General features: G+C 46.2%; 1 protein-coding gene across 1 annotated transcript in view; it reads right to left on the bottom strand.

Annotated features, from left to right (window-relative positions):
• Window positions 1–17,502, bottom strand: part of niban2a (niban apoptosis regulator 2a) — a 57,706-nt gene that overhangs the window by 30,419 nt on the left and 9,785 nt on the right. The window contains 4 exon segments of the mRNA XM_064972468.1: window positions 13,614–13,781; window positions 14,178–14,283; window positions 14,458–14,586; window positions 15,390–15,520. Of these exon segments, the coding sequence (XP_064828540.1) occupies window positions 13,614–13,781; window positions 14,178–14,283; window positions 14,458–14,586; window positions 15,390–15,520 (534 nt within the window).

Below are 17,502 nucleotides of genomic sequence, written 5' to 3'. Positions count from 1 at the left end.
TCATTTGGGGAAAGGTCAAAACAAGAAAATATTCAAACATTTAGCTAGCTAGCTTACTGTTGTGAGCTAATTTGTCCTGGGATAAACGTTATTTTACCAGAAATGCACAAGGTCCTCTACTCCGACAATCCACAGATAAAAAGGGGAAACCTAGTTATTACTAGAAACTCTCTCCTTGTTCAGTCTTCTTCAGACGTCTTATGGTGTTTGGCAACCAACTTTAAAAAGGTGCATTACTGCCACCAACTGGACTGGAGTCTGGACCTCAGTTCATCGTTCAAATCTTCCACGCCCCAAAGCTAGCCTTGAGCCAGGCCGATCTCCCGGCCTGCTCAGTGGACCCTATGATCACTCGGCAAAACACAGCTGATGCCTCTCGGACTCTTCACTAACACGACTAGAAGCCACTTCGTCACCGGATTCCTGCAGTAAGCTCTGGACCTTTGCACAGGACGCCCTTGTCCCAAAGCTAACACCAGTTAGCCTTGAGCCAGGCGCATCTCCCGGCTAGCAAACAAAATTACACCAGCTACAATACCACTTTTGCTAATTTGGCCTGGACCCCCGTCGACACGGAGCCCCGCAGATCCATCACGGCCGGCCTGGACCCCCGTCGACACGGAGCCCCGCAGATCCATCACGGCTGGCCTGGACCCCGTCGACACGGAGCCCCGCAGATCCATCACGGCCGGCCTGGACCCCCCGTCGACACGGAGCCCCGCAGATCCATCACGGCCGGCCTGTACCCCCCGTCGACACGGAGCCCCGCAGATCCATCACGGCCGGCCTGGACCCCCGTCGACACGGAGCCCCGCAGATCCATCACGGCCGGCCTGGACCCCCGTCGACACGGAGCCCCGCAGATCCATCACTGCCGGCCTGGACCCCCCGTCGACACGGAGCCCCGCAGATCCATCACGGCCGGCCTGGACCACCCGTCGACACGGAGCCCCGCAGATCCATCACGGCCGGTCTGGACCCTCTGTCGTCACGGAGCCCTGCAAATCCATCACGGCTGGCCTGCCAACGTAATTTCGTCTGATGTGCAGCAAAGGCCGGTTGAGGGCACATCGGTAACACCCTTGTCCCAAAGCTAGCACCAGTTAGCGCATCTCCCAGCTAGGGTAGTAACGACTACATTACGGGTTCCCCGTTTCATCTATTGCTGTTCACTGGACCCTATGATCACTTGGCTACATAGCTGATGACTGCTGAACTGTTCATTAATCACGGTACTCCATTTTGTTCATCTGTCGGTCTCCAGCCTCAAACTCAGGCCCTGTGTGTAGTTAACTGACCCCCTTTGCCCATTCATCGCCATTTTACCTGTCGTCTTAGCTGATTAGCTGTTGTCTTACCCGTTGTGATCTTAGCTAGCTCTCCCAATCAACACCTGTGATTGCTTAATGCCTCGCTTTAATGTCAATATGCCTTGTATACTGGTTGTTTAGGGTAGTTATCGTTTTATTTTACTGCGGAGCCCCTAGTCCCACTCAATATGCCTTAAATTGCTCTTTTGTCCCACCTCCCACACATGCAGTGACCTCACCAAGCATAACTAGTGCCTCCAGATGCAACCTCTTATCGTAACTCAATGCCTAGGTTTACCTACACTGTACCTGCACCCTACCATACCAGTCTGCATATTATGCACTGAATCTATCCTACCACGCCCAGAAATCTGCTCCTTTAGTGCGTTGGGAACAGAGAATTAGACAACCAGTTCTGATAGCCTTTAGCCGTACCCTCATCCTACATTTGTGTTCCTCGGGTGATGTAGAGGTTAAGCCAGGCCCTGTGTGTCCCCAGGTACTCATTTGTTGACTTCTGTAACCGTAAAAGCCTTGGTTTCATGCATGTTAACATCAGAAGCCTCCTCCCTAAGTTTGCTAAAGCAGTGAGTAAAACACACTTCACCAACCCTGATGTCCTTGCCGTGTCTGAATCCTGGCTTAGGAAGGCCACCAAAAATTCTGAAATTTCCATCCCCAACTACAACACTTTCCATCAAGATAGAACTGCCAAAGGGGGAGGAGTTGCAATCTACTGCAGAGATTGACAGAACTTTGCAGGCTTACATTCCAGGCCCAAACAGTTTGAGCTTCTAATTAAAAAAATTTTTTTAACCCTCAGCTCCCAGCTCTGCCCTGGACACCATATGTGAATTGATCGCCCCCCTATCTATCGTCAGAGTTCGTTCTGTTAGGTGAGCTAAACTGGGATATGCTTAACACCCAGGCCGTCCTACAATTTAAGCTAGATGCCCTCAATCTCACCAGGTGGGTTCCTAATCCCTAAGTCCGTAAACATGGGCACCCTCATTATCCTAACCAACTTGCCCTCCAAATACACCTCTGCTGTTTTCAATCACGATCTCTGATCACTGCCTGCATCAGTTACAGGTCCACGGTCAAACGACCACCCCTCATCACTGTCAAACTGTCCCTAAAAAAAAAACACTTGAGCAAGCAGGCCCTTCTAATCTACCTGGCCCGGGTATCCTGGAAGGATATTGACCTCATCCCGTCAGTACAGGATGTCTGGTTGTTCTTTAAAAAGTAATTTCCTCACCATCTTAAATAAACAAGCGCCTTTCAAAATATTTAACACTAAGAACAGATATAGCCCTTGGTTCACTCCAGACCTGACTGCCCTCGACCAGCACAAAAACATCCTCTGGCATACTGCACTAGTATCAAATAGTCCCGCGCAATATGCAACTTTTCAGGGAAGTCAGGAACCAAGTCACTTAAGAAAGCAAAGGCTAGCTTTAAAAATAAAAACAATGCATCCTGTAGCTCTAACTCCAAAATGTTTTGGGACACTAAAGTCTATGGAGAATAAGAACATCTCCCAGCTGCCCACTGCACTGAGGCTCAGAAACCCTGTCACAACTGATAAATCCAATAAGAATCTCTACGGCTAGCCATGCTTTCCTCCTGGCTACCCCAACCAACAGCTCCACACCCCCCGCAGCTACTTGCCCAAGCCTCCCCAGCTTCTCCTTCACCCAAATCCAGGAGGTCTGATGTTCTGAAAGAACTGCAAAACCTGGACCCGTACAAATCAGCTGGGCCAGACAATCTGGACCCTCTCTTTCTAAAAGTATCCGCCGCCATTGTTGCAATCCCTTTTACTGTTTCGTATCGTCCGAGATTCCCAAAGATTAGAAAGCCCCCTCTTCAAAGGGGATGACACTCTAGACCCAAACTGTTACAGACCTATATCCATCCTGCCCCACCTTTCTAAAAAAAAGTCTTCAAAAGCCAAAGTTACACAGATCACTGACCATTTCGAATTCCACCGTACCTTCTCAGTCAGGTGTGCAATCCGGTTTCCGAGCATCACTACTCTGGATGGTTCTGACTTAGGCATTTGTAGTTGTCCACATATTCTAGGTGACTGGCTAGCCTGTAAACTCTCCTTCCAGACTCATTAAGCATCTCCAATCAAAAATTAAATGTAGAATTGGCTTCTCATTAAGCAACAAAGCCTCCTTCACTCACGCTGCCAAACATACGCTCTTTAAACTGACTATCCTATCGATCCTCGACTTCGGCGATGTCATTTACAAAAGAGCCTCCAACATTACTCAAACTGGATGCAGTCTATCACAGTGCCATCCATTTTGTCACCAAAGCCCCATATATCCCCCACCACTGAGACCTGTATGCTCTCGTCGGCTGGCTCTCGCTACATATTTGTAGTTCGGATGAAATGATTGAATAAATTCTACATTTATTTTTTGCAAAGCTCACGCGCACGCAATGCGGCTGGTGTGGTCAGCATGTAATTCAATTTCTCACTTCTCCATGGTTGTGTCCCAAATGGACCCCTATTGCCTATAGAGAGCACTATGTAGAGAATAGGGTACCATTTTGTAGGCATCCCATATTAACTACATTCCTGGTCAGGCTCTACATCTTCATCACGGCAAACTCACTCAGTAATTCTGATGTCACAAAGGACAGTCAACCGACGAGAGTTCTTTTGACATGGAATGTCAGAATTTTAAAAAACTGAACAATGGTAAGAATACAACTCCTGTCAAAGCAAGACTGATGCACATCTTGTTGTAGCTTATTTTAGCACTCCATGGAACACACTGCCTGGACTTTATAAGCTTGTGCTGCTAGCTGTGGCTTTTGACATTATCGCTACCGATGGCGATCCAATGGATATAAATGGCCATTGACTGTCCAATGCTACTGCTGTGACACGTTCACTAACCAAAAAGGGACAGAAGTGCCATTGGTGTGACCGCGTGATATCGGGTGGCTGCAGAAGGACGTTTGCCGGCTATCCGATGAGCTGAATCAGAGCCTTATTGAAGAGTTCACCAATGTAGCTATAGCCCAGGCTAAAAATAGCTCTGCACTGAACATCTCGTGGAGAGTTGGGCGAATTTGATGTGTCCCACTTCTCGGAGAAGGTGTCTTGTTCAACTCCACTTCACCACAGAGACTGGGCCGAGACGGTTACTCGAAAGGGCACGAGCCCTTGTGATTATCTGACCCCACTTTCACCTGGCAGCCAGAATGTGTCCTCTGTCCCAAACAGTGGAACACCTCACCACTGTGTGTCCACGACATCAGAGCACCGAACCACATGGTGCTCCTCGCTGCACCGTGCAGCCCCTCAATGATTTTTTGGGGAAACCACACTGTGGAAGAGGATAAATGATATAAACTAAATTGTAAAAAGCACTGGAGTACCTTAAATGAAATTCTAGGCTATAAAGCTAACTCTGCTCCATCCTTCATTCGAGCAGATCACAATGAAAACCCTTTGATATTGCCAACCACTTGAATTGTTTTGTTGTTGACAAGATTAGCATACTTAGTCTTCATAGCCATGCATATCGGACAAAATAATGAACGGCAAGCACTGTGGTGGAGTTCGGCAATGTGGGCATGGAAGAGGTGAACAAATCTGGGATGGTCAACTCCTGAGGTCAGTGCTGGAATACATTGCAACTGCCGTTTGCCACATCTTGAATTTAGGCCTAGAAGACGGTATGTGCCCTCAGGCCAGGAGAAAGGCAAAGGTCATTCCACGGCCCAAGAATAACACCCTTTAAATAGTTCAAACAACTATAAAAAAATAAAAATCACCCTGTTACCGATGCATAGAAAAAAAAAGACAAAATACATGTAAAATAACATTATACAAAATTGGCAAAAGGACGTTCAGCAAGGATATAGGGAAGGACACACAACATTCTCGGTACTTCCACAATAGACTGATGATTGGCTGAAAGAAATTGATAAGAGGCTTGTGGGAGCTGTTTTGCCAAGACTTCAGTGCAGCTTTTGATTTCATTGCTCATAACATATTGTTGCAAAAACAAAAAAGCTAGATGTCAAGGATTTCCATCCTCTTCCTTATCATGGATTAAGAGGTAAATACAGTGCCTTAATCAAGGGGTCTGAATACTTTCTGAACCACATTTTGTTTCGTCCTTACTCTAAAAAGTATTAAATTGCCACACACACACAATACCCCATAATGACAAAGCAAAAACCGGTTTAGACATTTTTGCTATTTTACTAAAAAAAAAAAAAAAAAAAAAAAAAAAAAAAAACCTACTGAAAACTCATTTATATAGTAATTCAGACCCTTTACTCAGTACTTTGTTGAAGCACCTTTAGCAGCAATTACAGCCTTGAGTCTTCTTGGGTATGACGCTACAAGCTTGGCACACCTGTATTTGGGGAGTTTGTCCCATTCTTCTCTGCAGATCTTAAGCTCTGTCAGGTTGGATGGGGAGCGTTGCTGCACAGCTATTTTCAGGTCTCTCCAGAGATGCTTGATCAGGTTTCGTCAGACCAGAGAATCTTGTTTCTCATTGTCTGAGAGTCTTTAGGTGCCTTTTGTTAAACTCCAAGCAGGCTTTCATCTGGCCACTCTACCATAAAGGCCTGATTGTTGGAGTGCTGCAGAGATAGGAGAACCTTCCAGAAGGACAACCATCTCCACAGAGGAACTCTAGAGCTCTCACAGTAACCATAAGGTTCCTGATCACCTCCCTGACAAAAGGCCCTTCTCCGATTGCTCAGTTTGGCCGGCACGAGGAAAGAGTCTTGGTGGTTCCAAACTGCCAATTAAGAATCTTGGTGGTTCCACTGTGTTCTTGGGGACCTTCAATGCAACAGAAATGTTTTGGTACCCTTCCCCAGATCTGTTCCTCAACACAGTCCTGTCTCTGAACTCTATGGACAATTCCTTCGACCTCATGGTTTGTTTTTTGCTCTGACATGCACTGTCAACTGTGGCACCTTATATAGACAGGTGTGTGTCTTTCCAAATCATGTCCCAGCAATTGAATTTATCACAGGTGGATTCCAATACAGTTGTAGAAACATCAGGGATGATCAATGGAAACAGGATGCACCGGAGCTCAATTTCCAGTCTCATAGCAAAGGGTTTGAATACTTATGTACATTTTTAATACATTTGCACTGACCTTGAATAAAGCCTGTGTGTGCGCGCGCTGACGATGCAACAGTATACACGTCGGGTACGAAAGTTAAATAAATACTTGACACCTCTAACAGAGCTCCAGTCAGTTTTAGAATGGGTAACGAGCAATAGTCTTGTGCTAAAAAAATAAATAAAAATAGAAACGCAAAGTTTGGACAAAATCAATTGCTCCACCTTAAACCTCATCTAGATCGATTATTGAATACTGTAGTGATTGAGCAAGTTGAGGAGACTAAACTGCTGGGTAGATATCAAGCAGTTATGGTCAAATCATACTCAATGGTGGTTAAAATGGGAAGAGGTTGTCTCTCCATGATAAGGTGCTGCTTTGTTTTGACATCTCAAATCAACCAGACAGGTCCTACTGGCCCTTGTTGTTGCACCTGGACTTGGGTGGTCATGTGCGGCAAAGAAGGACGTAGGCAAATTGCAGTTGCTCCAGAACAGAGCACTTAGATGTACACGGAGCACGAATCGCAATGGCATGCATGTCAATCTCTCCCGGCTCAAAGTGGAGGAGAAATTAACTGCATCACTATTGGTCTTTTTGTGAGGTGTTGAAGGTACTGAACTGTCTGTTCAAGCAGTTGGCACACAGTTTGCACACTCATGAGTACCACACAAGACATGCAACCAGAGGTCTCTTAACAGTCCCCAGGTCCAGAACAGAGGCTGGGAAACACAGTACAGTAGCCATGACTACATGTTACTCCGCCACTCAAGCTAGCAATACAAAAATAAAAAAACTCCACCTTACGGCAGGACGGGGGACGAGAGACATTTTTATTAGGGCTGTCATTTTTTTTATTTGGACGCCATTAACACATTTTGTTAGTTTGAGCCCCTGTACCACCCATAGTTCAAGTTCAAGCCCATGCAGCTGATGTGCTAGTTTGACAACCACTTTACTGGCTAGCCACTTGTATGACTGAATGACAGGGAATGGTAATAAGGGCTTTTAATATGCCAAATTCAATTTTAATCCCTCCCAGGTGGCTCTCTGGATAAAACTCTCATTTGCATCTACCGCAAGGCTGAATTTGTTTATCAACGAAATGCATCGAGACCTCATTATCATTTACAAGCGAAACACACCGTTGATGCTGGCAATACAAGTAACGTTACCAGTAACAATGGAGGACATCTTCGGCAGGCTAAGCTAGAAGAGTGTGAGCGTGGGAGACCGATGGACAAGTTGACGAGCAGCAAGCAAGAAATAGCACTGGACTTAGGTGAGTAAGCACAACTACCCTAGTGTTACTGCGCACCGTAATCAGTGAGAAACGGCATTCACACACGCACAGAAGTGATGCACTATGCTGAAACGTGTGCCAAGCAGGTCATGGATGTTGCAAAGCAATTGAACATTGAAAACAAAGTTCCCACACTTTGCACAGAACATGATCGCAGCTGAGAGACATCAGCCTTTTGAACACCGGTCCTGCGCAGTCTCCAAAAAGGTCCATCACAGTGTTCCTACAGAACAGCAGGTTTGACAATGCCCTTGCTAGCCAACCGCTGAAATATTGTTGGCCATTTCAAAACACAGCCCACCAAAAAAGGTGCAGAGCAGGACATTAGCAAGTCGCAAAAAGGCAAAAGGAGTCACTCGCACAAGATGTATTTCCACTCTGGAAATGGTAAAACTTGTCCACAGAAAACAACAACCACAGAGATGCTCTGGCACAACAGAAAACATCACTATGCCAACCACAGAGATGCTCTGGCACAACAGAAAACATCACTATGCCAACCACAGAGATGCTCTGGCACAACAGAAAACATCACTATGGCAACCACAGCTGAACTTTGTGCCATCTCCTTCAGGAGATGGAAAGCTCGGATGACCTGCCTGTGATAAAATTCAAGCTGAAGTTCAAAACACATTTTATTGGACACATACACATGGTTAGCAGATGTTAATGCGAGTGTAGCAAGATGCTTGTGCTTCTAGTTCCGACAGTGCAGTAATATCTAACAATTCCCCAACACACACAAATCTAAAAATGGGCGAATGAGAATAGGTACATCAACTCAGCAAAAAAGAAACGTCCTCACTGTCAACTGCGTTTATTTTCAGCAAAGTTAACATGTGTAAATATTTGTATGAACATAAGATTCAATATCTGAGACAAACTGAACAAGTTCCACAGACATGTGACTAACAGAAATGGAATAATGTGTCCCTGAACAAAAGGGGGGGGGGTCAAAATCAAAAGTAACAGTCAGTGTCTGGTGTGGCCACCAGCTGCATTAAGTACTGCAGTGCATCTCCTTCTCATGGAGTGCACCAGATTTGCCTGTTCTTGCTGTGAGATGTTACCCCACTCCTCCACCAAGGCACCTGCAAGTTCCCGGACATTTCTGGGGGGGGAATGAATGCTGGAGGGTCATGTCAAGATGAGCCTGCAGGAATGGTACCACATGAGGGAGGAGGATGTCTTCCCTGTAATGCACAGCTTTGAGATTGTCATTGCAGGCAACAAGTTCAGTCCGATGATGCTGTGACACACCGCCCCAGACCATTGACGGACCCTCCGCCTCCAAATCGAGTAATGTAAGATATGTAAACATAAATAGGTATTGTTTAAAGTGACTAGTGATCCATTTATTAAAGTGGCCAGTGATTGGGTTTCAATGTAGGCAGCAGCCTCAGAGTTAGTGATTGCTGTTTAGCAGTCTGATGGCCTTTAGATGCACCTGGGCTGACCTCGCCTTCAGGATGGTAGCGGTGTGAACAGGCAGTGCTTCGGGGAGGGGGTGTTGTCATTGATCTTTTGGGCCTTCATGTGACATAGGGTGCTGTAGGTGTCATTGAGGGCAGGTAGTTTGCCCCCGGTGGTGTGTTGGGCAGACCGCACCACCCTCTGGAGAGCCTTGCAGTTGCCGTACCAGGCTGTGATACAGCCCGTCAGGATGCTCTCGATTGAGCATCTAAAAGTTTCAGGGTTTTGGGTGATAAGACAAATTTCTTCAGCCTCCTGAGGTTGAAGAGGTGCTGTTGCGCCTTCACCACACTGTGTGGGTGGACCATTTCAGCTTGTCTGTGACGTGTACGCCGAGGAACTGAAAACTTTCCACCTTCTCCACTGCTGTCCCTTCGATGTGGATAGGGGGGTGCGCCCTCTGATGTTTCCTGAAGTCCAAGATCATCTGTTTTGTTGACGTTGATTGAGAGGTTGTTTTCCTGAGTTCCCTCACCTCCCTGTAGGCTGTCTCGTCGTCGTTGGTAATCAAGCCCATTACTGTTGTGCAGTTTGCAAACATGATGATTGAGTTGGAGGCGTGCATGGCCATGCAGTCGTAGGTGAGCAGGAGTACAGGAGGGGGCTGAGAAAGCACCCTTGTGGGGCCCCAGTGTTGAGGGTCAGCGAAGTGGAGAGGTTGTTTCTTACCTTCCCCACCTGGGGGCGACCAGTCAGAAAGTCCAGGACCCAGTTGCACAGGGCGGGGTTGAGACCCAGGGCCTCTAGCTTGATGAGCACTATGGTGTTGAATGCTGAGCTGTAGTCAATGAACAGCATTCTTACAGGTATCCCTCTTGTCCAGATGGGATAGGGCAGTGTGCAATGTGATGGTGATTGCATCATCTGTGGATCTGTGGACCTGTTGGTGCGGTATGCAAACTGAAGTGGGTCTAGGGTGGCCGGTAAGGTGGCACTACTATTCTCAAAGTGGGAAAAGGTGTTTAGTTTGTCTGGAAGCGTGATGTCGGTGACGTGGCTGGTTCTTTTTGTTGGCTGTTATTTCCTGTAGATCCTGCCACATACGTCTTATGTCTGAGCCGTTGAAATGCAACGCCACCTTGTCCCTGTACCGGCATTTTGCTTGATTAATTGCCTTGGAGGGAATAACTACACTGTTTATATTCAGCCATATTTCCAGACCTCTTTCCATGATTAAATGCGGTGGTTCGCGCTTTCAGTTTTGCGTGAATGCCGCCATCCAGCCACAGTTTCTGGTTAGGGTAGGCTTTAGTCACAGTCTCTAAACTCACTCACCGGGTCAGCGTATAGGTCGATGTTGTTCTGAGGCTGGCCGGATCATATTCCAGTCCTCGTGATCAAAACAATCTTGAAGCAAGGCTTCCGATTGGTCAGACCAGCTGCCTGTAAGGCGGAAGGAGCAAGACGGCGTCGTGGTCTGATTTGCCGAAGGGAAGGCCGGGAGGGCTTTGTATGCATCGCGGAAGTTAGAGTAGCAGTGGTCGAGAGTATTACCCCTGCGCGTGGTGCAATCAATATGTTGATAGAATTTAAGTAGCCTGGTTCTCAAATTTGCTTTGGTAAAATCCCCAGCTACAATAAATGCATCCTCAGGATATATGGTTTCCAGTAGCAGTGAATACCATGCCATTGTTTGTGGGGAGTGTAGTTTTGAACATGAAAAGTTAAACAAATTATGCATTTGGGCAGTCGATACAAAATGTTGAAAATAAATGCAATGGTTCATTGGATCAGTCTAAAACTTTGCACATACACTACTGCCGTCTAGTGGCCAAAATCTAAATTGTACCTGGGCTGGAATACTACATTATGGCCTCTCGTATTTCAAACATGTTACAAAGAAAAACAAAATTGTATGATCTTTTACCAGATCTAATGTGTTATATTCTCCTACATTCCTTTCCCATTTCCACAAACTTCAAAGTGTTTCCTTTCAAATGGTATAAAGAATATGCATACAGTATCTGTGCTTCAGGGCCTGAGCTACAGGCAGTTAGATTTGGGTATGTCATTTTAGGCAAAAATTGAAAAACAAGGGAGCCAATCCTTAAGGACCTGAAGTGCCTTCCCAGACCTGAGGGGTGGGCTTTGGTTAGCAACTTGAAGGAAGAGAGGCCTGCACAGCAACCTGATAAAGCAACCTGTCAGAGCCACCAAAGAAGAAAGCCGCCCTCTTGTTGAGTTCTGAGTTGAATGAAGAGGAGTGTTACGTTCCCCAGTTTCTGTGTTGTAGTTTGTATTTGAGCGTGTGTTTCAGGAGATGGCTTCCTGAATTCTCCCCAAGCAGCTGATTGGTCAGCCCCATTGATGATTGGAGCTGACCCCGCCCCCTCGTCAAGTTACAGCTGTATCCGATTAGACTCCTGAAGCTATATAAAAGCCAGTATTCTGTTCAGAAGAGATAGACTGCTGAGATGATTGCTGAGAGAGGAGGCTGATGGCTATAGCATATGTTGGTTGTTTCTCAGGCAGTTGGAATGCACTCGGTTAGTTCTAGATGGGAGCAGCTTTGGTATGTTCTGTGCGAGTTTGTTGCTCAGTTAGAGCCTACCTATTTGATGTCCTGTGTTTCTCAGTGTGTTTGTGAAATTGGTTATAATATTCTGTTTCATTTGTTCCCAGGGGGTAAGGGGAAGGCACCTAGTGAGTGCTTAGGCAAGAGGCCCGCAGGCATACATATACCCATAGCATATTCACGGTCTAGGCACACTAGGTAAGACCTGGGCGGACCACCCCCTGTATTTTGGTTAGGGCACCAGGTGGTGTTAGTTAGGTAAGTAGTGGGTGGGCAGGTAAGATGGGGCTTTGACATTTACTCTCTCTTCTCATTGGTTCCGTCCAGCCCCTTTTCCCCATATTACCATGTGAAGGAATAAAGTCCTTGTAAACGGTACCACTCTCTCTGCCTTTGTCATCCTTACTCGCACCTACAGCCCCATACCTCTTTCACTTCACGGGGAGTTGAGTTGTAGCAGGGTGTTGCGTTCCCTCTTCACAGAGGCTTGCGTAACAAGGAGTCCATTGAGAAAATGTGTGGAGCGTTACAAAGCAGAGCCCAGCATCAACATGGAGGACTGTCCACTACATTGGTGGTCACAGCATGCAGGGACAGACCAGGCTGGCCTGCATTGCACAAATCTACCTGGCAACACCTACCTGAGAGGTTGTTTTCACTCTGGGCATATCGTACAGAAGAAAAGAGCAGCAGGCTCGTTTGTCTTAGCAACTGGCTCAGTGAAAATAAATTGGAGGACAACTGAAGTCTATGGTCATAGGCTTGTGTGTGGAATTCATGACATTGTTGGACAGGTTTATGCCCTTTGTATCCATAGAGACAGTTGTTTTTTTTTTCTTATAGCCAACCCTCCAATTAGTAGAACAATCATTTGGACTGTCTGAAACCTTAACTGTGTGTGTGTGTGTGTGTGTGTGTGTGTGTGTGTGTGTGTACACTTCAAGAAAATGTATGATGGAGTAGCCCTACTGGGTGCATTAGTAATTGTATTGCTTGTTATGGTGAATATGCCATTAAAAACTTGCTTATAACTCAATACATAAAGATTTGTCCATAAAAATGTGTTACTTATCACCATATTTGAGCTAATTTAAAAATAAACAAAATTGTGATTCATCGCAATTATTTAAAATTGTTTGACAGCCCTCATTTTATATATATATATATATATATATATATAGTATTCTGTGATGTATATTATGTATTACATTTGTTTTTGTTCCCTGCAGCAGCAGCTAAATTGGGGATCCTAATGAAATACTAAACAAATATAAAAGGCTCTTTATATGCTCCGCAAGTTACTGTCATCGTGGGGAGGTGAGGTGAGTGTCACCTCATCCAACACCAATGTTTACTGTGTAGCACCACCCTGCACTCACCACACCAGGCTGTATTCATACAGTATATAGATCAAGTGACTGATTGGTTAATGGAGCTGTCTGGGCGGTTTACTTGAAGAGGCATCGCGCTACAGAAAAAAGAAGATGGGGTAGGAACCTAAGGCTGGTTCTGGATTGGACAAGGCTTACTTACATGTATTACATTGGGGTAATAAAGAATTAGGCCACACCCTGCCGCTCACATACCCTCCAGTACTCAGAGTAGAGGAACACCACTCCAGACTATCATACCTTAAAAACATTCCTGCCTGGCTGCATTTCACTCTCACTGATAGACCAGCTCATTGAGATGGTATGCAAAACGCTCACATCGACACACACACACCCTGGTCTGTGTTGTGAACAATGGCAGTAAGGCAGAAGAGCGATAATTGGCCAGGGTGGAGCTGAGCGAGAGTCTCTGCGTTGTTCCCTACCTGTCATCCAGAAACATCAAATGGCTGTGCGTACACTATGTGTTAACTGTGTCATGTGTTCACAGCTCCTCACCATTGTTGCTGTGCCTGACACAGTCCTGGAGCACAGCGTGCCACTTCGTCTGCTCCTTCTCTGTCAGCACACAGAAGTAGTGGTGGCGGGCGTACGGGTGCCACAGGATCAGGGGGAACTGGGTGGCACCCTTGACAAATGGACCACTGCCCACTTTAGCCTTTACACCTGAAAACACACACACACTTAGTGTTCATAGCTTCTTCATCAGGGTTGTATTCACTAGTCACCAAATGGAAGAAAACAGACTGATTGCTAAACTTTTGCTACAGTGTGCCCGAGGGCTCTATTCAAATCGGTATCGCGGAAGTTCAGAGTTACAGCGCGATTGAAATTCAAAGGCAATGTCCCCGCATTAGCAGAGAACGCATTTAGGGAAACCTAACGCTTAAGCAAACCAGATTGAATAGAGCCCCTAATGAATACGGCCCAGCGAGCCACTGAGGACTTTACTACTTGATCTCACATTGGATGAAGTCCTGGTTCAACGACAATCCAACAGCGTTTCTCATGATCGGCCGTTTATTATACAGTCAGCGGCCGTTACCAAATCGTCTCTCTCACCTGGCAGGCTGGTGCTGACCAGATCCAGGTACTCTTCCATGGAGGTCAGAGCTTTGTATCCGGCACAGTTGATGGTTCCTTTAGGGTGCAAGCCCCTCTCGTGAGCCTATCAGAGAGCACGGAGTGAGAAGGGGGTAGTTTCAAGGAGAGAGGGTGAAAGAAAATGATGAACAAGCCGTTCAGAACCATCAGCCCACAGTTAAAGTTGTGACCCAAATGATTCAGACATTGAAGTTTGGTTATGAAGATAATTGGTTTCAGTTTTTCCGACGGCCCTCACCACTTTGTTCTCGTAGAAGCTAACGTCATATGTGTCGGCCACGAAGACAAAGCGGTTTCTCCATTTCTTGTTCCCCTCCAAGTACTGGAACAGACCCCCAGAGAAGATGGAGTGGTCTTCTAGAGGATTCTACCACAACACAACAGACAGAGTTAGCGATAGGGCCATCAGGCTTTTGGTCAAAAGCAGTGCACTATATAGGGAATAGGGCGCCATTTGAGACTCATCCATACAGTAACGTCAGGCTTAACTCTATTTTACACGCTGGAGGCGATTGAGACCGGAGGGCTAAAGTGAGAGCACACAAGTTTCGGATAATGTTTACACAACACACTTCGTTTTTACATGTCCTGTAGTAGATCAAAATACTGGAACTCAAAACAGCTTAATCACAGCAGAGGAGGAAGGCCAGAAATAAGGGGATGGAGAGAAGCTGGAGAAGAGAGGTTGTGTGTGCTTGGAAGGTGCTGGACTGGCAGTGCTTTGTAAAATGTGGTGCCTGTGCGTTATTCACGGGTAGTGAGGAGAAGAGGGAAACAACATTCTTAGCACCACCCCCGTTTGTTCATGTGTGAATTCTGCTCCCCTTTCCCACCAGTGACCCAATGGCAGAGACTAACACAGAACTCCACAGCACTGAAGTGGAGATGGCTACAGTACGCGTTTCCTATCTGTGTCCATCGAGTTTAAAAACACACACGGCCTTGCACTCAGATAAAACCTTGAGACTCAGAGGAGGATGGTGAGGAAGAGATAAAAACGGGAGGTAGAGAAGGAGAGAGTTGCAGATGGTGTGGGAATACAGTGAACTGTATAAAATGGAGTGAGAAGAGAGAGAATAAGGGGGGGGGGGTGACAAAAAAAAAACGGCAAAACAGAGGGGTGAACGAGTGCAGACAGACAGTCGTCCCCAGGCCGGCCTGGCCGCTTGCCTTGCGGTGCAGGAGCTGTGACTGGGGCCCTCCTCCCCCCTCGATCTCAAAGCGGACAGTGTTAAAGAGGGCCACAGCATACTGCTCCTTGTACACATGGCCAAACTCCCCCATCACCTGCCTGGCACGAGCTGTGGGAAGAAAGACAGAATTTACAGTTGGAGTGTAACACGGTCACAGGATAGACAACACAATTGAAGAGCAACACAGTCCGTAAACACACCTGGCAACACCGATAGAATACATTTATGAAAAGGAAATATCCTGCCTGTTTGGCCCTGTCCGGGGGTATCGTCGGACGGGGCCAGTGTCTCCTTGATCCCGCATGTCTCAGCCTCCAGTATTTGTGCTGCAGTAGTTTGTGTCGGGGGCTAGGGTCAGTCTGCTATATCTGGAGTATTTCTGTCTTATTCGGTGTCAATTTAAGTATGCTCTCTCTAATTCTCTCGCTCTCTCTCAGAGGACCTGAGCCCTAGGACCATGCCTCAGGACTACCTGGCCTGATGACTCCTTGCTATCCCCAGTCCACCTGGCCGTGATGCTGCTCCAGTTTCAACTGTTCTGCCTGCGGCTATGGAACCCTGACCTGTTCACCGGACGTGCTACCTGTCCCAGACCTATATTGCTTGCCGTTTGGGGTTTTATGCTGGGTTTCTGTACAGCACTTTGAGATATCAGCCGATGTACGAAGGGCTATATTATCAATATTTGATTGTTAACCCATTATGTAAATCGAAAATGACAACAGGTTACCCAAACATCACAGTCAAAACATTAAACACCGTCAACAATCACAGAAAAACAGCCACAGAGACAGCACAGTCACAGAAAAGCGTGACACGTCAGTAATGTGACTCGGCAGATCACAGAGGATTTGGCTAAGAGCTTGGTGTAGAAGAGAAGCCGTTAGTCTCATACTATCGAGGCGGGCATTGAGGACAGGCGTGTAGAGGGCTATTAAGGTCACTCATAACTCGGACAGGAAGAGAGGCCATTAACCCTCCAGTATCTTTACCACCGTTCTATCTGCCTTATATGAAAAGGTCCAAGCAGTAAAATTTAAATTGCTCACCGTGTGTCTTTATAAGGAAAGTTAGCAAGTCAGGAGCCACATCAGCTTTCACTGAGAAAACACTACATGTCATGGTGGTACAATAACTTCATTCTCAATTGGAACAGATATTGAAGATGATTTCAGCATACCCTTTGTTACAGTGAAGGAGCATACGAGCCTGGATTAGGATTGTGCCAAATGTATTGTATTTGTAGCAGACTACACCATCTGGAGTAAGGTTGCAAAACCCCAGTTATTTCCACCCCCCACCAAAATTCTCATAAAACCTGGACATTTAAAAGTTAACAGAATTTTGCAACCCTAATACAGACAATCAAGCATCATGTTGTTGAATGGTGACATACCATGGTCTAACCAGAGTCATTCTTGAAAGGACTTCAACAACAACAGAATTGCTCAGTCCATTTAGGGTTGGCTTGTGGTGGTTCAGTATTCTCAGCTCAACGGGACACCAGTCCATGAGATGTTTAAGGCGCCACAGGAAAGAGAAAGGAGGCTTTGAGTAGGAGGGCAGGAAGGAAAGACCTGACAACAAGATAAGAACCAGTGGAAGACCCAGGGAGGGAACAGAGACAAGTAATCAGGGTTTATCCTGTAAACTCAAAACACACATTTAGTCACTTTCTGAAATTCCCTGTGTTTTTATACGAGGGATCTAAAACAGAACAGATACTAAACGTTTAACATGTCTAATAGATGTTTTATGCTGGTCTAGGGTTGCAAAATTCAGCCAACTTTCAAAAACACCCAGAAATTCTGATTCCCAGATTTCCAGCTTATACCCCCTTCAGGTTCTGGGAATCTTCCAACCTGGAAAGTTACTGACATTTTGCAAACTTAAAATCGAGACAGTTCCACCTACATAATCAATTCTTGCTGGTCTAACAGATGATTTACATTTTATTCATTTAGCAGACGCTCTTATCCAGAGCAACTTATAGGGGCAATTAGGGTTAACACAGACCTATTTTTCACCTAGTCGGCTCGGGGAATTCAAACCAGCGACCTTTCGGTTACTGGCCAAACACTCTTATCCGC

Source organism: Oncorhynchus masou, chromosome 8, assembly GCF_036934945.1.
Source record: "Oncorhynchus masou masou isolate Uvic2021 chromosome 8, UVic_Omas_1.1, whole genome shotgun sequence".
NCBI lineage: Eukaryota > Metazoa > Chordata > Actinopteri > Salmoniformes > Salmonidae > Oncorhynchus > Oncorhynchus masou.
This window is presented reverse-complemented; position numbering and strand designations above follow the sequence as displayed.